General features: G+C 42.2%; 1 protein-coding gene and 1 pseudogene across 1 annotated transcript in view; one reads left to right on the top strand and one right to left on the bottom strand.

Moving 5' to 3' along the window:
• The first annotated feature begins 386 nt into the window (after positions 1-386).
• The window catches only part of CORIN (corin, serine peptidase), a 282,039-nt gene continuing 258,903 nt past the window's right edge, over positions 387-23,522 (top strand). Inside the window, exon 1 of the mRNA XM_037828932.1 lies at positions 387-656. Coding sequence (XP_037684860.1) covers positions 387-656 — 270 coding nt within the window. The remainder of the gene's footprint in view (positions 657-23,522) is intronic.
• Positions 16,048-16,852, bottom strand: LOC119529040 (annotated as a pseudogene).

Below are 23,522 nucleotides of genomic sequence, written 5' to 3'. Positions count from 1 at the left end.
CTAAGTGAGGAGCAGGGTATCCACGGTGCCTCTCCCAGGGGCATGTAGAGGAGAGAAAAACGACCAAGATAAGAGTGGACTCAGGAATTAGCGAGGCATGTTCTTCACGAAACAGTCCCTTGCCCTCGCTCCGGAAGAGCGCTACAGCGGACCCCGGGCGCCGGAGCCGGTAAGGTCCACGTATCGCGCTCCGCTCTCAAACAAGTTGGATGGCTCTTACTCTAGATACATTCAGGGTCAACCCCTCCTCCCTCGGGTTCCACCTTCTTCTCCCGCCGTCGGCGAGACCCGGCTTTCTCAGTCCGGAGCTTAGCGCCCTACAATCAGTCTCGGGGCGCACGGGCCTCTACCCAGGTTGCCCAGCGTCCGGTGGTCCTCCCAGGGTCATGGGCAGGGTTTTCTTCAGCGTTCGAGTCGGGTCGGTCCGCAGACCCCGCTGTACTTGCCGGGGGCGATGCCATCTCTCCTGCAGAGTTCCTCCTTCACCCGCCGCTTTCCACACATCAAGTGGACCTGACGGCGCACGGGCGCCTGGGGAGGCTGCAGATGAAGCCATCGGAACCAGCCCCTCGGGGATCCACGGCTTTCCCACTGCGCCAGCCTCGCAGGCGCCCCGCAGCTGGAAGGATTGCTCAGCAGCCTTGTCTGCCCCAGACGTAAGCTTCCTTTCCCACTTGGCGTGAGCGCCTGTGTCTCGGTCCCTCCTGGAGCACACCTCCCTAGGCACACCCAGAGCGCCCGGAGCTCCAGCCGCCGGGGAACGCAGGTTCCGAGCTGCTCGGGGTTTGGTGGGCTACAATCCAGTCCCGGGAAGGAACAGCGCTGCCCAGGTTCGGGAGAAGAAAGGGAGGCAAAGGCACCGCAGATGGTCCCACCGGCCTGAGCACGCAGGAGTCGGGTGTAATTCGCGGCTGCCCCTTCTGCTCCAAATCCCGTCCTGGAGCCCGGGCTGGCTTCTTGTGGGCAGGGACTGCGGGCTGCTTAGAAGCGCGCGGCGCGAGTGGTTGTTGGGGTCCGTCTGGGATTTAGTTTCCGGGCTCTCGCGGTGGGCGCCCCACTCCTGGTGCGGCTCGCTCCGGGCCAGTGGATGGCAGTGTAGGCGCTTTATGCACGGCTCCCCTTTCCCGCGACCGAGCCCTGGGCGACCAGAATTGCGAGCTCGTCAGAAGACCAGCCGGTCTGGGAATTCTCAGGAAAGCTGTCGGAGCAATTCATTAAGTGGAGCTTTCCTCCCGCTTGAAACTTCTAAGAAAATGCACTCTGCAAAGGCTAACTCATGTGTAAGACGCTGATGACTTCTATGTAGTTTGTATTCCACCCCCCACCCCTGCCCCGCCTTAAAGTAATTACTGACGGATGCAAAACTCGGTAAAGGAACGCCGGACCAGAAAGGTAGAGGTATCGGGAATTACGGGTGGTAATTGTCCACGGCATACATTTTAACTGAGGGTTTTGAAATTCAAGATGCTGCAAAATATTGATTTCGTTATAATTTTGAGAGAATGAGAAGAAACAGCATTGATTTTTAAAATGTTATAAAATTAGTTCTTGTTACAGCCACAACACAAAATTCACCAGCTTGTTTGTGTTATTTGGTGCCTAATAATTTTGTTCTTTGAAACTGCTGCAACTCAGCCCCCAGAGCCAGGTTCCTGGGCATGGAGAGGTTAGCGCAGATATCTGCATGGATGCGTGTGAATGCAGGGCTCAGCAGTCAGCTTTCCCATACAATACTTTCCAGGACACCAAGAGTTTCACTAGGATGAACTATTTTTAGAGTTATTCTGGTGTGGCATCTATCACATAAACCTCAAAATCTCAAGATGCCATGAAGCTTTTTTTAGGGGAAGGGGACTGTTCCCAAAAAGTCACTTGCAGGATAGGATTACAGTACTGAAGATGAAAGTCTCAATTAACCTTCCAGCAGGTTGAAGAGAGAAACTAGATACAAAGAAAAAAAAAATGCTTTATTAATTTCAGTGAGTGTATTTCCAGGCATATGAATCTTTTTTTAAAAGAAGCAAAATTAAGCACATCAGACGCTTTCCTCATAGTGCTGCAGGAATCATGATAGTGTGGAAAACAGTAGTGCTGCAGCATCTTGCCATTCTACCACCCAGCTAGTCTTGGAAGGGCCATGTTTTTGGCAAAGCCTCTTCTGGATATGCTGTGTCTACTGCCGTGCAAGCCCCTCGCTTGACCTCCTCCATTGTAAAGGGCAGATGGGAGAAGCTTAACGGCCCAGTATCTTCAGAGGGCTAGCGCAGTCACTCTCAAAAACTTTTCAAATCTCCATATGTAAACAAGGCATCCTGTTCCTCATTTTTCCTCTTTCCCTCACCTCCAGCCTCCTTTGACTTACAGACCTGTGGTCTGAAAATTTCTTGAGTGTCTCTGCTTCTGGGGATTTAGGCTGCCGAAGAACCAGGAGAGCTATAATTCAGAATTTTTGCTGTGTCCAAGGAGGAAAGGATTATTTAATGTGCCACTTCTACCTTAGTTATCTAACAGATATGCATGCATGCATCCTATTTGCCCTATCTCTGTTCTCCAACATTTCACTTTATGCCTCACCAACTGGAAAATGGCTAAAAGATACTGACCTGTATAGAATACTCGATCCACATGAGGCACTCAAGTAAACCCCAAATTTACCTGCCCTTTCAAAATCTACCCAGACACACACACACACACACACACGCTTGTGTTTCAGGATTGTTCAGAGAGGATCGAAGTGGAAGAAAACACAAGAGGGAAAGGTGCTATAAGTGACATGTCTTGGTAGGAAGAGTATGGGCTTTGGAGTCAGACATAAATTCACATTTCTGACTCTCCCCCTTATAAAACCACAAGGCCCTGGGCCCGTAGGACAATCTTGCTGAGCCTCAGTGTCCTTATCCAGAAAATGAGAATGATACCACTGAGATTAAGGGGATAAATATGTCCAAGAAATACTACGCATAATAGTTGATTCTATGAAGGCACCCAAACCTGTTTTTGCTAAAGGAGGTGGGACTGTCTCAGACTCAGTGAAGATGCTCCTAAGCCCTTCTCCATAGCCAGCATTCTGTGATTCTGGGGTTGTGCAGTCCAATAGGTTGGCCTTTAGCCACATGTGGCTATTTAATCAATCAAATTCAATCAAACTTAAAATAAACCAAACATTCCATTCTTCAATCTCCCTAGTCACATTGCAAGTGCTCAATAACCATACGTGACTAGTGGACAACAAAGACAACAAAGATAGAATTTCCTTCATTGCAGAATGTGCTTTTGGATGGCATTGTTTTAGAACTCTCTTTTGCTTGAGGAATGATTAATGAGCGTGCAAGATGATAAAAGTTTCCCTGGTCAGCACCTCCCATTGCTTCTTTACTCTCAAGGTGTGGTTTTGCATAGTGGAATCACTTCTATTTTGTTGAGGTATTTTATATTTCAGGGGCATTTGTTAGATGGTAGATGGCTAGATTCACTTATAAATCAACCAACAAGTATGTATTAATCACAGAATCCTTGGGAATTCTCCCCTTTCCCCTTGAGGATTTCTGCTATTATATTATACTGCTATTTCTCCTTCACAATGAGCTTATGACCGATGGATCCCCTGGTTTTAGGGCAGAAACTCTGGGAAAGTAGAGGGAGGCTCTTCTCTCCCCATATACCCTCACATGTCTCACTATTTTTTACAAGAATGAGGCTATCCTACTAGCTTCAATATTTGGAGGCAAATTCACTGAGGGTGTGTTATTTATTCAAATTTGAAAACTAACACTCCATCTCACTCTCTATGTCCTTTCACCTGACAATCTATATATTTTAATTCTTTACTTTATGTTCCGTCTCCCCCTCACTCTAGAACATAGGTTCCACAAAGGTAGAAATTTTCCCGTGCCTTTGTTTATTGCTAGAATAGTGCCTGGCACTGGCAGTACTCATTAACACTTTGTGAATGAATGATTCTATAGAGATAATATTTGGAGCTGGCTAAAATAGATAGTTACATAGATAAACCATTCCCTGCCTTCATTCCTTACTCTTTTGGGAGTTTCTTCTGTTTCTGGGACTTTGCTGAATCTGCTTTTGAGCAAGAACAGTCTCCCTATTCTTATAATCACTCAGGTAGGGAGAGTACGCTCTGCTAATGTGTGCTTTCCACCTTGGTGTGTAGTGCACAGGATGACTTACCTTTGGGTTGTGGAATCAGCTGCTCTTTCCCAAGTCTATCATTGTCCCCAGCACCATCCCTTTCTTCTTTGCTCAGAAAGAGCCATGGCTGTCCTTGAGCACGCTTGGGCTTCTCGATTGGCCTCATTCCTGAGCATTCTACAGCAATGTGTGGTGGGCTCTGAGCTCTGATAAAGGGTGCCTGTAAATTACATCTACTTCTCAACTTGCTGGCAGTTGTTCCCATCAGCTCACCTGAGAGCAGCTGTTTGAATATTCTCCTGCAGTACATTTCTACGTGTCCACACTTTCGGAGCTGGTGGTGACAAGTGCATGTTAATGCTTGATAAGGCTGGGTGTGGATCCATGGTGGTCCTGTAGGTGATCCACCTTGCAATATCTGTGCTGAACCTCTGTGAGAAGCCCAAGAGGACATCTGTGGAGGAAGTCCGGTCAGCCAATAGGCTAGTTTAGGAGTAGGGCAGAAAACGTGGAGATGAATTAAGAACACCATTTTGTTTTTGCTAGTTTGTGCTTAGCCCAGGGCCCTTTTGACCCTTTTGGTCCCTTTTGTTTCAAGCACTCTTTATGCAGCTGTGACAGTAGAAGTGAGTCTTTGTGATGCCATGAGGGTCACGGCAGAATATTAAAGGTGGACAATGCTAGGAAATCTTAATCTGGTGATCTGTGAACCCCCTGACTAGTATGAGAAATATTTTCTGTATGAACAGTTTAATGTCAAGTTTTTGGGCTACGGCCCTGTGAATCTCCAAAAGGTTAAGAGCCATGGGCTAGACCTAAACATCTTTAACTAATGAGAATTCGGAATCACAATCTGTACAAAAATAGGAATAGATTCCTTCATTTATTCAACAAACACTTATATGCCAGTTCTAGGCACTTGGGCTACATCAGTGAACCAAAAAGACAAAGATCCATGCACATGTGAAGCTTGACTAAGCAATACACATTAAAATGAGTAAATAAGTAAATTGTCAAGTATGTTAGAGGGTGACAGGCACTCTGAGAAAAGGAGAGCAGAATAAGGGAGAATCCATAGTGCAGGGAAGAGAAATAACCATTTAAATCCTGAGTCATTCTATCATTCTCCTCAGTGCCCTTCAGTGAGAGCACAAGATAAGAGAAGGGAATCTGCTAGTGGTTAGTGTCAAAACCCTAATGCCTTTTAAACGTATGCATCTTCCAGTACTACGTGTGATCCTGTGTTTAAAGATATGTGGCTCTTTTTCCTCTAACCTCAAGCTAATTAATTAATCTGGTGTTCAACGGATAAAACTGTTCCATCTCTGGAAAAACTGACTGTGTGGGATTTCTTGACAGCAGTGCAGTTCTATTGGTCTCCAATGTCCCACCTTCCTAAGGAATTTCAAGGATTATTTTGACTGTATATAATTTTCACCTTTGGGTGCCCATTTCAGAGCTTAATTCTGCAAGCAAGATACCACTCCTCTGAAGTGTGAGATGGGAATCAAGGCTATTATTTTGCCTACTATTTCTCTGTGACCCTTTAAAGCAATTTTTGTCCAAGTGGAGCAAAATCAGAAATGGGAGTTCTAGACTTTTTATGGTACAAAGTTGCTATGAGACTTCAAAGAAGTCAGTTAACCTTTCTGATCCTGGCTCCCTCGTGTCAAATGAGGTAATCAGATTAGACACCCTGCAAGGGTCATCTGAGATCTGAAAGCTGTAATTTTAATGTGGCAGCAGAAAATGAGCAGTGCATTACACCCTTTTACTTTTGCTTTCCCTCTTCCCTTTCTAACAATTGAGGAGGGCAGCCTGGGTAAGGGGTCATCCTCATTGACTTTAGTGTCTGCTTCCCCCTTTGTGGGTGTTTGCTCATTTTACTTACAGTGACCCTGTGCCAAAGTGCAGAACGGTTCAACCCCAATGGCAACTGATTAGAGAAAAGTTTGGGATTACCTAAAATTGACATAGGCCATGTTTCTCTGGGATCGCTTTGTTGGCTATATACGGGAACAGAGCATTTCACCTGTGCATGCAGGTTGTGGATGGAAAGAGGGGGTGGGGTGGCTGCCAACAGGTAGCCCAGGGTGAAGTCTGGGACCAGGTGTGTCTCTGGGTACAGTTGAGGGAAAGTTTGACACAGAAGAAAATCCTCCCCCTTATCTAGCTAGGTAGGATATACAGTCTTCTGCCCTCAAAGTTAAGAAGTAAAAAGCATAACAAAAATGTAATAAGAATAGTAAAGGAGCAGAGTTTTCAGGCAAAGAGGGAGAATTCTGGGATCTCTGGAATGTAGAAATGTTGGATATAAAATAACCCTTGAATGGTCTGATTAAATCATTAAACTCAAGGCAGGAAATAAGCCCAGGGAGCCCTGGTTGCCGACACACACAGACTTGGGCTCAGGTTCTAGCTCATCCCTTATTAGCAGGGCACTGCTCCAGCAAACTAACTTCTCTTAGACTCAGTTTCCTTCTATGAAAAATGGGAACAATACTACTCTCATGGGGATTGTGATGAGGACTGAATGAAATAAGGCTCTATGAAAGTGCTGTGTAAGAACACAGGTGGCCAAACAAATATACATTTTTGCATTAATAGTATCTACTGGAGAATGTCCACTAGATGTAATATCCCTCTGGGTTTGAAATCTGAATTCTACTTAGTCAGTTGCTCTCCCTAGGAAAGATCATAAAAGGACATTTTTCTTTCAAAGCCTAGCTTCCCTTATGAGTATGAATATGATAAAAATAAAACCATTGACAGTTAATGTCACCCTGCTTCCTTTTTGGTAGACAGAAGCACTGTGCAACAGAAATATAATGGAATTTAAGTTTTCTAGTAGCTACATGTGAAAAAGTAAAAAGAAAACAGATGAAATTAATTTCAATAATGTATATTTTATTCAATCATATATAAAAATGAGTAATTTTAACACACAAGGCAAAATATAAAATTACATTTTAAGATGTAATATAAAATTATTGGGATATGTTACCTTCTTTTTCATATACCAAGTCTTCAAAATTCAGTACTCTTACAGCTCATCTCAGTTCAAATAAGCCACATTTCTAGTGCTGAATAGCCACATGTGGGTATAGGATAGTACTCGATTAGACAGTGGAATGTGGTAGCTGAAGAATGCCCCCCATATGTCCACACGCTAATCCCCAGAACTTATGCCTGTTATGTTATATATTGAAAGGGACTTGGCAGATGTAATTAAGGATCTTGAGATGGGGAGATTATCCTGGATTATCTGGGTGAGCCCAATGTCACAACATCCTTATAAGAGGGCCCCAGGAAAAGTCGGAGTCAGAGCAGAAGTAAAGGGACCATGGCAGAAGAGATTGGAGTGACGCACTTGCAGATGAGACAAGGAATACTGGCAGCTTCTGGAAGCTAGAATAGGCAAGGAAACCGATTTTCCCTTTAGAGCCTGCTACAACTTGCCTGCACCTTGACTTTACCCAGTGAAATGGGTTTTATACGTCTGACCTCCAGAACTGTAAGAGAATAAACTCATGTTGTTTGAAGCCACTACATGTGTCATAATTTGTTATAGCAGCAAAAGGAAACTAATACAAGGAGCCTAGTATTTACAGAATTTCCAAGGCCTTTTTCAGGTGTTCTCTGGCTATATCATCTTAGACAATTACAGTTGGCTTCATCTCAGCTTGGGCCAATGTGTCCATTTACAATCATTTCTAGGGTTATTGTGCCCTACTCCCATCCTGTCTTATTCCTCTGGCTCATTTACAGCCTTTGACGGCAAAAAGTCAACTGGTGTTACCGCCTCCCTTGAGGATGGACAAGAGAGAAAGGCTTTTCACATTACGATGCAGTATACAGCAGAAAAACTGATTTAGAAAAGTTGCTTTCTGTACGGTTTGCTCAATTTTTCAGTAAATCTAAAAATATTCTAAAAAAATAAAGTCTATTAAAAAAATTACTGGAGTGTGAGTATGGTAGGGTTAAGATTTTACTCTTATTCCTTTATCTACCAATGTTAGTGAATATGTGATAAGGCTACTAGTTCTCAAACTTGTTCTCACTTCAGCATCACCTGGAAGGCCTGATAGAACACGGATTGCTGGGTCCCCCTCCCAAGAGTTTCTGAAATAGTTGACCTGGGATGGGGCCCAAGAATTTGCATTTATAACAAGTCCTAGAGGATGATGCAGTCGCAGCAGGTAGGTGGAGTGTTTTGTGTGGAAAAGCCCCTCAGAATACATGGCCTGCCAGAAAGGACACTTTAGACCTCACGACCATGGGAAGAGAGCGGCACTACTGCTGGGAAAGACCTGCAGGCTGGCTCCCCTGCCCCACACAGGGCACACCCAGGGACTCCTTCCTCCAGAAGCTCAGCAGTTGGTTGCTAAGTCACTTCAGCGTTGTTGGCCGTTCCCATTGGTTGGCTCTGTTTTGTGTCTCCCACCCGGAGATCTAAAGTAGAAGACAATCCTGAGCTCCCCCAGTCTCAGCTAAAAATACCTCATTTGCCGCAGGCCAGCCGAGTTCTCAGATTTCCTAGCTGGAGTAAATCCCCTGGACCTGGGGCTGCCCCGGCAGAAAGTCTGTAGGCAGAAAACACCATGTTAAAAATAGCCCTGGGGAAGTCCCTCCAGCTCTTGCACTTAGTTGCCCACTTGGGGGTAACCAGTTCCTGGGGTGGGGGTGGGAGGAGCTTTCCAAGCCAGGAATGACTCAATGACTGCCAGGCTGTGTCCAGTTTCATTCCATAGCAGGGTTAGGTCAAACCTTTAGAGACTATCTGCCTGGCTTTCCTCTGTCTTTGTCTTTTTTTAGTTTAAATTCAGGGTTAGTAAATATGGTCTATAGCAACTTACTATCAAATGGTTCTGAAAAAAGTGCCCTTTGTACTGTGCTTCACCTCTTCTGTGTGTGGTTACTCTGAAATTTTTTGTTTGATAATTTGAGAAGAGATTTTTAATTTTTATTTTTGTATCTACTCTAAGACAAACATTACTTGTACTGATGACAACCTTTTCTTTTCTTTTTTTAAATTCAGTTTCATTGAGATATAGTCATGTACCATACAATCATCCACAGTGTACAGTTGTTCACAGTACCATCGTATAGTTGTGCATTTATCACCAAAATCAATTTTTAAACATTTTCATTACTCCAAAATATAATAAAATGAAATTAGAATTAAAAAAATAATAAAAACAAGAATAAAAAGACAAGTAAAGAAGAATACCCCAAACATCCATTCCCCCCATGCCCCTTATTATTCATTTAACTTTTGTTCCCATTTTTCTACTCATCTGTCCATACACTGGATAAAGGAAGTGTGAGCCACAAGGTTTTCACAATCGCACAGTCACACCGTGTAAACTACATAGTTATACAATTGTCTTAAGAAATCAATGCTAGGGGTTAAAGTTCAACAGTTTCAGGTATTTCCTTCTAGCTATTCTAAAACACTAAAAACTAAAAAGGGGATATCTATATAAGGCATAAGAATAACCTCCAAATGACCTTTTGACTCTAATTGAGATCTCTCATCCACTGAAACTTTGTTTCATTCTCTTCCCCCTTTAGGTCAAGAAGGTTTTCTCAATCCCATAATGCCAGGTCCAGTTTCCTCACCAGGAGTCATGTCCCATATTGCCAGGGAGATTTACACCCCTGGGAGTCATGTCCCATGTAGTGGGGAGGGCATTGAGTTTATCTGCAGGCTTGGCTTAGAGAGAGGCCACATCTGAGCAACAAAATAGGTTCTCTGGGAGTGATTCTTAGGCACAATTACACGTAGACTTAGCCTCTCCTTTGCAGTAACAAGCTTCATAAGGGCAAGCCACAAGATTGAGGGCTCAGCCTTCTAAATTAGTAGTTCCCAATTCTTGTGAGCATATCAGTAATCCCCCAGGTGTGGAAGTTTAATATTTCCACATTTTCCCTCAGTCCCACAGAGGGGCTTTGCAAATGCATTTTTATTCTCTGCCCAAATTACTTCGGGATGTATTGGGGTTTCACACTAACCTGTACAGACCAACTAGATCTCACTCCCTATTCAAAATTCCATGTAATTATGTTGTTTGAATAAACTGACTGTACACGTTAAATTATCTGGTGTGCTACAGAAAATATAGATTTTGCACCAAATAAACCTATCTTCCTTTGATCTCACACAAAATTTGAAGTTTTAAAACACAGTCATTATTGTCCTTTACCCTTTACTTGCCTAAGTTCTAACCAGATCAGCTTCATTCATGTCTCGAATTGAATTCTGAACTCTTTTTCAGCTTTTTTTTTAAACAGTTGTTGTATGGGATAATACTGACATTCATAGCTGCCAAACTCTAGCTCTGAGTCTCAGGTGTCAGGCAGATACTTGAAATTCTAGAACACACCAGATTATACACAAAGAGTACAGCCTCTCAGAATTTAGAGATAACCATTACAACTCAGGAATAGATGTGACTGCTGTAATAGCTTACAATGTAGGGACCTTTACAATAAGCCTTCCCCTGATAACCTGTGCCACAAGATTCAATTCTAAGAGGTTGCACATTATAGTTAGTCCATATTAGTGAGGCATTAGAAGGTTTGTCTTTTTGTTTCTGGCTTATTTCACTCAAAGTGTTGTCCTCGAGATCTATTCACCTAGTTGCTTGCTTCACAACTTCAGTCCTTCGTATATCTGCTCAGTATTCCATTGTTTGCATACAACCCAGCTCACCATTCTGTTCATCAGTTGATGAACCCTTAGGCCAACTTCATCCATTGCAAATCTGAATACTGCTGCCATAAACAGCAGTGTGTGAATGTCCATTCCTATCCCTGCTCTCAGTTCTTTCAAGTAGATACCCAATAATGAGGTTGAAGGATCTCACGGCAACCCCATACTTAGCTTCTTGTGGAACCACCACACTCCCCTCCAGATGGGCTATATCATTCTACTTCCCCACCAGCAGTGGGGATCCCTCTCTCCATGTTTTCTCCAGCACTTGTATACCTCTGTTTTATTTTTTTCCCCCTGCAATTTTATAGAGATATATTCACATACCATACAGTCATCCACAGTGTACAATGAATTGTTTGCAGTATCATCATATAGTTGTGCATTCATCACCACAGTCAGCACTTGAACACATTTATTACTCCAAAAAAATTAAAATAAGTATAATAAAAAGGATAAAGAAAACATAAAAACACAACACAACACAATACAGTACAAAAAGGTTGGACAACACCACCACCACCAAGAATCCCATAGCTCTTCTGTATATCACCCTCTTATAGACATTTAGTTTTGGTATATTGCCTTTGTTACAATTAATGGAAGCACATTACAATGTTACTGTTAACTATATGCTCTAGTTTTCCTTGATTATATTTTTTCCCCAATACCATCCCATTCTCAACATCTTGCAAAATTGACATTCATTTGTTCTCCCACCTGTAAAAACATTAAATGATGGTGTACATTTAATCACCATCATTGACCACTCTAGATTTCACTATGTTATACAGTTCCAGACTTTATCTTCTGTCTTTCCTTCTGGAATCATACATGTCTCTAGCCTCCCTCTTTCAACTTTACTCACAGACATCTTTGTTCAGTGTACTTACAATATTGAGCTACCATCACACAGTATTGTGCCATCCATTTCTGGGTCTATACAATCAATACTGTTGAAAATTCTATACTCCTTCAGCAGCAAATGCCTGCTCTCTACCGTCTTTCTATCTCCTGATAACTTGTGTTCTCAGCTTGAACTCTCAAAGTTTCTCATTAATGTTAGTTCATATTAGTGAGACCATACAATATTTGTCCTTTTGTTTTTGGCTAATTTTTCTCAACATAATGTCTTCAAGTTTCATCCACATTGTTAAATGCTCTGTGACTTTGTTCTGTCTTACACCTGCATAATATTCCATCATATGTAAATACCATAGTTTGTTTATCCACTAGTCCATTGATGGACATCTGGGCTGGTTCCATCTCTTGGCAATCATGAACAATGCCACTATAAACATCAGTTTACAAATGTCCATTCATGTCTTAGCTTTCAGTTCCTCTGAGTATATACCTAGTAATAGAATTGCTGGATCATATGGCATTTCTATACTTGGTTTCCTGCAGGATCAGTGGTTACGTCTCCTCTCCCATTTCTGATACTATTTATTTGCATTCCCCCACCCCCTTTTCTTTGTTAGCCTAGCTAAAGGTACATTGATTTTATTGATTTTCTCAAAGAACCACCTTCTGGATTTGTTGATTCTCTCTATTGTTTTCATGTCCTCAATTTCATGTATTTTTTTCTCTAATCTTTGTTATTTCTGCCCTTCTGTTTGCTTTGGTGTTAGTTTGCTATTTTTTCTCTAGTTCCTCCAGGTGAGCAGTTAATTCCTTGATTTATGCTCTTCTTTTTTAATATAGGCATTTATGGCAATAAATTTCCCTGTCAGTACTGCCTTGGGTGCATCCCATATGATATGTTGTGTTTTCATTGTCATTTGCCTCAAGATATTTACTAATTTCTCATGTAATTTCTTCCTTGACCCACTGGTTTTCTAAGAGTGTGTTATTTAGCCTCCAAATATTTGTGAATTTTCCAGCCTTCCACCTGTTATTTATTTACAATTTCATTCCATTATGATCTGAGAAAGTATTTTGTATAATTTCAATCTTTTTAAATTTATTGAGACCTGCTTTGTTACCCAACATGTGGTTTATCTTGGAGACTGTTCCATGTGCACTTGGAGAAAAAAAGATCTATCCTGCTGTACTATAAATGTCTGTTAAGTCTGGTTCATTTATTGTACTATTCAACATCTCTGTTGCCTTATTGATGCTCTGTCTAGATGTTCTGTCCATTGATGAGAGCAGTGGATTGAAGTCTCCAACTATTATTGTTGTCTACTTCTCCCTTCAGTGTTGTCAGTGTGTGCCTCATGTATTTTGAGGTGCTCTAGCTCAGAGCATAAATATTTATGAGTGTTATGTCTTCTTGATGAAATGTACCTTTTATTAATATATATTGTGCCCTTCTTCGTCTCTTTGAATTGTTTTACATTTGAAGTCTAATTTGTCTGATATTAGTATAGCTACCCCCCTCTTTTCTGGTTGTTGTTTGCATGAAATATCTTTCTCCAATCTTTCACTTTCAACCTATTTTTGTCCTTGTCTAAGGTGAATCTCTTATAGACAGCATATAGTTGGGTTCTGTTTTTTAATCCATTCTGCCAGTCTATATCTTTTTATTGGGAAGAGTAATTCATTAACATTTAGTGTTATTACTTTCTTCTTCTATACTGTCTTTTGGATTTTACATGTCACCTCTTTTTTTTTCTCTCTTTGCTTTTACCCTTCTTGATAGTCTTCATTTCTACACTCTTCTCCAAACATCTCTCTTCTGTCTTTAACTGCCCGTAGTGCTCCATTTACTATTTCTTGTAGAGCAGGTATCCTGTTCACACACTCTTAGTGTCTGTTTGTCTGAAAATATTTTAAACTTGCCTTCATTTTTGAAGGACAGTTTTGCCAGATATAGAATTCTTGTTTGGCAGTTTTTCTCTTTCAGTCTCTTAAATATATCATACCATTGCCTTACCACCTCCATTGTTTCTGCTGAGAAATCTGCACATAGTCTTATTGAGCTTCCTTTGTATATGATGGATCACTTTTCTCTTGCTGTTTTCAGGATTCTCTCTTTATCTTCGACACTTGACAATCTGATTAATATGCGTCTTGGAGTAGGTCTATTAGGATCTATTCTGTTTGGGGTATGCTGTGCTTCTTGGATCTCTAATTTTATGTCTTTCATAAGAGATGGGAAGTTTCAGTGATTATTTCCTCCATTATTCTTCTGCCCCTTTTCCCTTCTTTTCTCCTTTAGGGGCACTCATGACATGTATGTTTGTGTGGTTCATGCTGTCACTCAGTTCCCTGAGATCTTGTTCATATTTTTCCATTCTTTTCCCTATTTATTCCTTTGTGTGTAGGCTTTCAAATGTCCTGTCCTCTAGTTCACTAATCATTTCTTTTGCCTCTTCAAATCTGGTGTTGTAAGTCTCCACTGTGTTTTTCATCTCTTTTATTGTGCCTTTCATTCCCATAAATTCTGTCATTTGTTTTTTCAAACTTTCAAGTTTTTCCTTATGTTTGCCCAATGTTTTCTTTATATCCTTCATCTCTTTTGCCATATCTTCCCTCAGCTTGTTGATTTGATTTTTGAATTGATTTTGCATGTTTGTACATCTTTTATTAGTTGTTACAACTCCTGTATCTCATTTCAAGTGTTAGTTTGTTCCTTTGAGTGGGCCATATTTTCTTTTTTCCTAGTGAGTCTCATAATTTTTTGTTGGTGTCTAGGCATTGGTTTCTTTGTATAGTTTATCCTAGAGGTCATTTTCACTCTTTTGCTTTGGGTTTTCTTGTTGGTTGGCTTAGTTCCCTATTTGTTTTGTGTTCAGTTCCTTATTCTGGACCTATAACATAGGTTCTATTTAACTGATCTGAATTTTTTACCTCTTGTTATTCTGGTACCTGCCCTGCCTATATGTCTCTCTCACTGGCCAGTTGACAGATTAGCTCTGCTCCCCAGTATCCCCCTATAAGCAGGTACCCACAGTAGCCTGTTTCTGGGGGTACACACTGGGGACCACAGCAAGTTCTCTGTGTGTGGATAAAACAAGTCTCTTGGCTCCCATTGGTGTTCAGTTTTTTGCCAACCTGTATGCCCTGGGTTTGTTTTAGAGCATCACTTTAACCATTGGTTCATCTGTAATTCTTAACTTAAACAGCCAGTTTTCTGGACAAGGGGTATAGACCATCTCCACTGGGCCTGGGATAAGGTCTACAGAAGTTCTGAGAAGTCCTAAAATTCCCTTGCATTTTTTAGTCTTCCAGCAGATGGCACTGTTCAGTGATTTACTTGTCCTCAAAAGGTGTTTACCTTCCAGTTCCCAGGCTGCTCTGACCATGTGAGGCTGAATTACTTTTTGGACTCATCTGCATCTGGCTGGGTGGGGCTGAATTACCTGTTGTAGCCTGGCTAAGCCTAGCTGGGTGGAGCTGAATTACCTCTTAGAGCCCCAGGTGAGTCTGGCTGGGTGGGGTTCAATCATCTGTTTGAGCCCAGCTGAGTCTGTTTGTGTGGCGCTGAATTCCCTCCTTGTCTGACTGGGCACAGCTGAAGCTGAGGGTTTCCTGCACCCTCACTTTGCTGGGTAAAGTCTGATTCAATTTGGGGGCTGTGTCTACCACTCTCTCTAAGGCAGAGGACTACCCCAGCTGCCACAGTTTTCAGCCATCCCCCAGGCAAGTATCAGGTGCGGGATACTATGTTCCTCAAGGGTGGGGGAAGGGCTTTCAGACCCAGGGCTGGAAACAGTCTCTGCCTAGGTTTCCTCAGACTCTTTATCCCTCACTGATCTGGGCCTATCCCTCTGATCTCCAAATGACAGGGATCTGTCTTATTGTTATGATTTTTTAGTCTGTGTCCTCACCAGGAGGTGAGAGGATCGTAACTGCTGGTTCTGTGTTCCTTTTGTGCTGTGGGAGACATGTGAAGGGGAAGGGAGAGGACCCGCTGGCCTGGAACAGAGTTCTCCTACCTTATAGCTTTCTTCTTCTTCAGTTCCGCATCTGTAGGGTCCTTCTCCCATCCATACCCTCCTCTAGAGTTCTGAACAAGTCAAGGTTATCCCCCTTTTTGCTGAATATCTAGGGAGAAGTTTTCAGCCACTGTTTACATCGCCATGCTGATGACGTCACCCGAAACTTTCTTTTTTTTGCTTTCACTTTTCTAGCTTTATATAGGAAAAAAATCCAGGTCCCAGTACCCCCCATACCGCCCCCCAAGCCATAATTTAAATAACTTAAAGACAGAGTTGGAGGGATGGGCAGGGTTGGGGAGGGGAGGAGGCAGAGCCCACTACAGCTGCAGCAGTGCCTGCTTCTTCTCAGTCTTTTCCTTGGCTGCCAGCTTCTTGCGCTTGCTCGCGTCTTTCTTGGCCATGGGCCCCTCAGCTCCTCCTGGGCCCCGAGGGGCCCGGGCGTCGGTGGAGGAGGCTGCGGCTGCTCCCGCAGGGGCCCAGCCCGCCTTGAGCTTGGCGCCACTAGCCGCGCTGCCGCGGCCGTGGATCTCGGTGAGCAGACGGGCGCGCGCCGCGCACTCTTCCTAGTTCCCCAGCAGCAGGCGGCCCTCCGCCTCGTTGAGCGTGGACTCGGGGTTGGGGTGGATCGGCAGGCAGTTGATGGTCAGCAGCACGTGCCGGATGCCCAGCTCTGCCGTCCAGTCCCTCTTGACTACGCTGATGCAGATCTCGCCGTTAGCGCCCACGCTGGGGTGGAAGATCTTGGTCAGGAGTAGCCCTTGGGTGGGGAGCCAGGAAAGTCCTTCCGCAGCAGGAGTTTCATGTGGAACAGGCCTCCGGCGTAGGGGGTCCCCTCAGGGCCCTCGATGGTGACCTGCAGGTCGGTGAGGTCCTCTTCGTTGAGGAAGACCTTGATGCCATCGGGGGGTCGGCGGTCAGCGTCGTCACCTCTTTGTGCACCAGGCGGAGGATGTTGGGGGGGCAGGTTCTCCACGTTGGAATTCACGGCTGCGGCCGGCCGGGGGCGGGGCCCCCCGGCACCCTTCCTGCGCTTCTCGGGCCGCCGGCCAGGGCGGGAGGCCCAACTGCTGCTGCTGCTGCGGCCCTGGCGAGGCGCCTGCGGCATCGCTCCGCTCCCCACTGCCTCCGCCGCCGCCGCGCTGGGAGCCGCTGCTCCGCCCGCCCCGCTGCCCGGCCGCTCTGACCCAACCTTTTCTTTTTAAAACAGTGAAACTTTAATACACTATTAATATCCAATTCAATTTTGCATTTCCAGTAAGAGTATTTTATCTGACTTCAATTGTAAACAAGGATTATTTGTAATCACTAAATTCACAATCAATTCTTAATTGAATTTTCTTTGGAAAGGATAAAATCAACACATCTGGTTTAGGCAATTGTTAAACATTTAAAGAAATCTTTTTCATTAGTTTAATCTGTCTTAATTTGGATTCAGGGGTTTGCCTTTTCAAAAGCAAATTAGCTTAAAAAAAGCAAATTAGATGCATCCATAATACTGTACACATTTTAAACCATTTATCATTTATATTTTTGGTTTTGTCTCAAAGTGGAGACAAATGTAGAGCTGGAAAGGAACTCATGAGAATTGACAGATGGTATTCTTTGTGAAATAGTATAATTTTTTAATTGAGATTGTTCACATATCATACAATTATCCAAAGAACCAAAGTGTACAATCAGTTGCCCGCAGTACCATCATACAGCTGTGTATCCATCATCACAATTAATTTTTTTTTCAATTTTTAGAACATTTTCATTACTCCAGAAAAGAAATAAAGACAAAAAAGGAAACTCAAATCCTCCCATACCCCTAACCACCCCGCCCTCCATTGTTGACTCATAGTATTGGTATACTACATTTGTTACTATTGATGAAAGAATATTAAAATACTACTAATTGTAGGATATAGTTTGCAATAGGTATATATTTTTTCCCTAAATGCCCCTCTATTTTTAACTTCTAGTTATAGTGTCACACTTTTGTTCTGGTTCATGAAAGAGATATCTAATATTTGTACATTTAATCACGGACATTGCTCACTGCAAGGTTCACTGTTTTATACATTCCCATCTTTTAACCTCCAACTTTCCTTCTGATGACATATGTGACTCTGAGTTTCCCTTTTCCACCACATTCATACACCATTCAGCACTGTTAATTATTCTCACAATGTGCTACCATCATCTCTGTCCATTTCCAAACATTTGAGTTCAACCTAGTTGAACATTCTGCTCATACTAAGCAACCGCTCCCTGTTCTTTAGCCTCATTCTATATCCTGGTAACTTATATTTCATGTCTATGGGTTTACATATTATAATTAGTTCATATCAGTGAGACCCTGCAATATATTTCCTCATGTGTCTGACTTATTTCACTCAAAAGAGTGCCCTCAAGGTTTCTTCATCAACCCATTTTTTAAAGACGGTTTGTTCACACTCCATACAGTCCATCCTAAGTAAACAATTGATGATTTCCTTCATAGCCATGAATTTATGTACTCACCACCACACCAGTATCTATATAAGGACATCTCCATTTCTTCCACAGAGAAGGAGGAAGAGTCAAAGAAATTAGAGAGACCAAAGAAAAAGAAAAAAGAGAGAAAAAAAAAACATGACAGCTGGGAAGCAACAAAAGGAAAGATAGCATTAAACTTAAACTAAAGTAGAATGAAGAGTCAGACATTACCAATGCCCAGAGTCCCACACCCCTCCCTTATGTCCCACTCTTGTATGCATTTAGCTTTGGTATATTGCCTTTGTTACCTTAAAGGATGCATAATACAATGTTTTTGTTATAGTTTCTAGTTTGCATTGATTCTGTTTTTTCCAATACCTCCCTATTTTTAACACCTTGCAAGGTTGAAATTCATTTGTTCTCCCTCATGACAAAAATATGTATTTGTACATTTTATCACAATTTGTTGAGCACTCTAGGTTTCACTGAGTTATACAGTCCCAGTCTTTATCTTTCCCCTTTCCTTCTGGTGTCCCACATGCTCCTAACCTTCCTCTTTCAACCATACTCACAGTCATCTTTGTTCAGTGTACTTACACTGCTGTGCTACCATCACCCAAAATTGTGCTCCAAACCTCTCACTTCTGTCTTTTCCTATCTGTCTGTAGTGCTCCCTTTAGTATTTCCTGTAGAGCAGGTATCCTGTTCACAGACTCTGTCATTTTCTGTTTGCCAGAGAATATTTTAAACTCTCCCTCATATTTGAAGGGCAGTTTTGCTGGATATAGGATTCTTGGTAGGCAGTTTTTCTCTTTAGTTTCTTAAATATATCACACCACTTCCTTCTTGCCTCCATTGTTTCTGCTGAGAAATCCACACATAGTCTTATTAAGCTTCCTTTGTATGTGATGGATTGCTTTTCTCTTGCTGCTTTCAGGATTCTCTCTTTGTGTTTGCTGTTTGAAAATTGGATTATAAAGTGTCTTGGCATAGGCCTATTCAGATCTATTCTGCTTGGGGTATGTTGTGCTTCTTGGATCTATAATTTTATGTCTTTCATAAGAGATGGGAAATTTTTTTTTTAAATTCAGTTTTATTGAAATATATTCACATACCCTGCAATCATCCATGGTATACAATCAGCTGTTCACAGTATGATCATATAGTTATGCGTTCATCACCACAATCTATTTCTGAACATTTTCCTTACATCAGGAAGAATCAGAGTAAGAATAAAAAATAAAAGTGAAAAAAGAACCCTCAAACCATCCCCCCCATCCCACCCTATTTGTCATTTAGTTTTTATCCCCATTTTTCTACTCATTCATCCATACACTAGATAAAGGGGGTGTGATCCACAAGGTTTTCACAATCACACTGTCACCCCTTGTAATCTACATTATTATATAATTGTCTTCAGGAGTCCAGACTGTTGGGTTGGAGTTTGGTAGTTTCAGGTATTTACTTCTAGCTATTCCAATACATTAAAACCTAAGAGGTGTTATCTATATAGTGCATAAGAATGTCCACCAGAGTGACCTCTCGACTCTATTTGAAATCTCTCAGCCACTGAAACTATTTCATCTCATTTTGTATCCCCCTTTTGGTTAAGAAGATATTCTCAATCCCATGATGCCAGGTCCAGATTCATCCCTGGGAGTTCTATCCTGTATTGTCAGGGAGATTTACACCCCTGGGAGTTGGGTCCTACATAGCAGGGAGGGCAGTGAGTTCACCTGCCGAGGTGGCTCAGTTAGAGAGAGAGGGAGAGGGCCACATCTGAGCAACAAAGAGGTACTCGGGGAGACACTTAGGCACAATTATATGCAAGTTTAGCCTCTCCTTTGCAGTAATGAGTTTCATAAGGGCAAGTCCCATGATAGAGGGCTCAACATATCAAACTGTGAGTCCCAATGTTTGTGACATCAACACTTGTCCAGATGAGGAAGTCCAACACTTCTGCACCTTCCCCCAGCTCCTTGGGGAAGGGAGGGGGAGGCTGTAAATATATTTTTAATTCTCTGCCCAAATTACTCTGGGATGTGTCACTGTTTCTCTGTAGCTTATACTAACCTACCGTATCTCTCTTCCTAGTCAGAGTTCCATGTAATTGTGGTGTTTGAACAAACCGACTGTAGAGTTGTACTGTTTAGAAAATATAGATCTTGTACCAAATAGACATCTCTTCTCTTGATCTGATATGGAAGTTTAAGTTTTAAAACACAGTCAGTTAAGAGATAGGAAATTTTCATTGATTATTTCCTCTATTATTGCTCCTGCCCCCTTTCCCTTCTCTTCTCCTTCTGGGACACTCATGACACATACATTCATGTGCTTTATGTTGTCATTCAGTTCCCTGAAATGTTACTCATATTTTTCCATTCTTTTCCCCATCTCTTCTTCCATGTGTAGGATTTCAGGTGTCTTGCTCTACAGTTCTTGAGTGTTTTCTTCTGCCTCTTGAGATCTGCTGTTGTATGTCTCCATTGTTTCTTTCATCTCTTGTGTTGTTTCTTTCATTTCCATAGATTCTGCCAGTTGTTTTTTCGAACTCTTGATTTCTACCTTATGTGCGCCCAGTGTTTTCTTTATAGCCTTCATCTCTTTTGCCATATCTTCCCTAACCTTTTTGAATTGATTTAGCATTAGTTGTTTCCTTTCCTGTATCTCAGTTGAAGTGTAAGTCTGTTCATTTGACTGGCCATACCTTCCTTTTTCTTAGTGTAGGTTGTAGTTTTCTGTTGTCTAGGCTTCTGGTTTCCTTGGTTACTCCAGTCAGGTTTTTCCAGACCAGAATTGGCTTAGATCCCAGAAGGAGGAAATATTCAGCACCAGGTTTCCCTGAGGGTGTGTCTTAAAAGATTGACACACCCTGTGAGGCCTCAAGGCACTGTGGTTTTCCTAACCTGCCCAGAAGTTGGTGCCTGTCAGCCTGTCACTCCCCACTGATGTAAGGAGTTGAGGCCCCTTTAATTCTCAGCTTAAGTTGTTTCTGGTTTGACTGTTTTCCCCCAGGCCCTGGGGTCTGATTCTGAATGGAAGGCAGGTAGTAGAGCTGGACATCACCTCTTTCCTCTTAGGGAAGATACATCCCCCTAGGGAATTTTCATTTGCATTTAAATAGGTTCTTTGTCTCTCTGACTCCACTATCTCCACCCTTGTCTGAGTCAGAGCCCTGTGAACTGAAAATGGCTGAGGCTTTCTTTGCTGCAGAGTGCTGTGAATTGAAAATGACTGATGCTTTCTCCACTGAGCTGCTCAGGTTGAGAGAGAGAAAAAGGGACAGAAAGCCCTCTTTCAGGGTCAGTCCATGGCCCCCAGTTTCACCCATCAGCCAGAAATAGCACCCGGTCCTCTGGGCTCCCCCTTCCGAGACAGAGAAGTCCCCTGGCTCTTCAAGGTCAGTCATCACTAAAAGCCTCTGTCTACTTGTTGGGGATTTGCAACTTGCATTGAGCAGTCCCCATTTGCCAGTCAAAACCCCAGTTGGAGCTGGACTCAGGTATATTTGCTTGTTCAGAGAGTGCTGCTCTCTATCTCAGCAAGCCTTTGCAATTTGTATTGCCATGGGGGGAGGGGGCTCCTGGCTCAAGTCCGCAGTTTCTACTCACAAATTCCATGCACTCTCAGGCATTCCTCCCAATCCAGGTTGATGCATGATGTGTGTACAGTCATGGTTGTCCCCCAGCAGTTATTCCAGATCTTTTACTAGTTGTTCCTGGTTTTTTATTAGTTGCTCTGCGGGAGACTGACTAACTTCCACTCCTCTCTATGCTGCCATCTTCTTCCATCCTATTATTATTTTTAAGATGTTTTCTTACTTGGGAATACTAACTGAAAAGTTGTCAGAACAAATAAAAAATTCTGATGGATGGACCAATGGGATCTATACTCTCAAAAACCTTCTTTTCATCATCAACATCTTATATAATTTTGGGAAATGTTATATATTCTTAACATCTTGGATTCTCTGATAACAAATATTAAACATTAGCACAGTTTATATTGGAAATATTTACTAGGACATTAAAGACATTTAAAGGCATTAGTGTAAAGTAAATAAAGTATCTGATTAGGATTGAAATCATAATTCTAGCAATTAATTCATAAGTAAATTTCCATTAATAGTACTTGTATTTGAAGCATTTTCAATATCAGACTTTCCCTGTTGGAGCCACATTGAACATGTTAAGTTTTAATAAAAAGCTTGAAGTCAGTTTTGTAAGTTTGTTTTCCATACCACCATTAATTGATTACCCTGTAATTCCTCTCTATAACACTATCACATTTGCAATTAAATATTTATTTGCATAACTATTTATCCTATTTCTCCCAATACATTGTGTGTTCCATGAGGAGAGGGACTGTGTTTCTGATTTCTCTATCTCCACTTCTTAGCACAGTTTGGCACATCACTTTCCCATGGGTTTTTAATTTTTTATTGTGGCCTCATTTTTGGGTGGGGAAGGGTTTCTGTGGATAGAGTGGTTTTGGTTTGCTTCTGACTGGCATTGTAATGGAACCACCAGCCTGGGACCTATAATTTATACTACTTTCACACAGCTTGGGAATTCCACTCCTGATAGATGGTGTAAATTTGGAATGCAAGCCTGCTTAATAGACCAATTTGGAATTTTAGATTGTTTTAACAGATTTTTTTTTTTTTTTTCATTTTTACAGAGAGAAGTTTCTCTCCCTGGGCTAGGAAGTAGTGTGTTTCTAATTCCTCTTTCACTGAGCGAGAGCACCCTGAGATTCCTGGCTTTATTCCTGGGTCTCACTTCCAACTCACACCCTAGGTCTTTTCTCAGGTCCCTTTCTTGGCATTCAAACCCAGGACCCAAACTCACTGGGCCTATTTTGGGGTCTAATAACCCATTCCTCCCTCCACCACCAATTGCCAAGGCCATCCTAGTATAACTTTCACACTTTCTGCTCTGGTTTTTAGTTTCCCCTTCTTTTTTTAGCCCCTAGGGATTTCTGTCTCTCTCCTGTGAGTACAGCTATCTGTTTAAAGTGTCATTAACAGTAGTTGAAAAAGTAGGGGGAAGTTGGATTGGAAAAGAAAACACATCAGCAGAGGGAAGTGACACTTGCCAGGAATGAGGCATTCTTGGTACAATTTTGGTACTTTGTAGACACCCAACAAGCATCCTCAGAGTTGGGCTGCTTACCTGGCCTCGGAGTCTTAACAGCAGTTTCAGTTGGAAATTGGGAGGGGTTCTATGTTTGATAGGATTCTTTTGGTTATAAATTATGGAGAACTTTAAGAATCAGCTAAACCAAAGAGGGGGTTTTATTTGAGGTTTACTTGG

This window comes from Choloepus didactylus, chromosome 3 (genome assembly GCF_015220235.1).
Source record: "Choloepus didactylus isolate mChoDid1 chromosome 3, mChoDid1.pri, whole genome shotgun sequence".
Lineage (NCBI taxonomy): Eukaryota > Metazoa > Chordata > Mammalia > Pilosa > Megalonychidae > Choloepus > Choloepus didactylus.
Note: the sequence above shows the minus strand (reverse complement) of the source record. Positions and strands in the feature narration are given on the sequence as shown.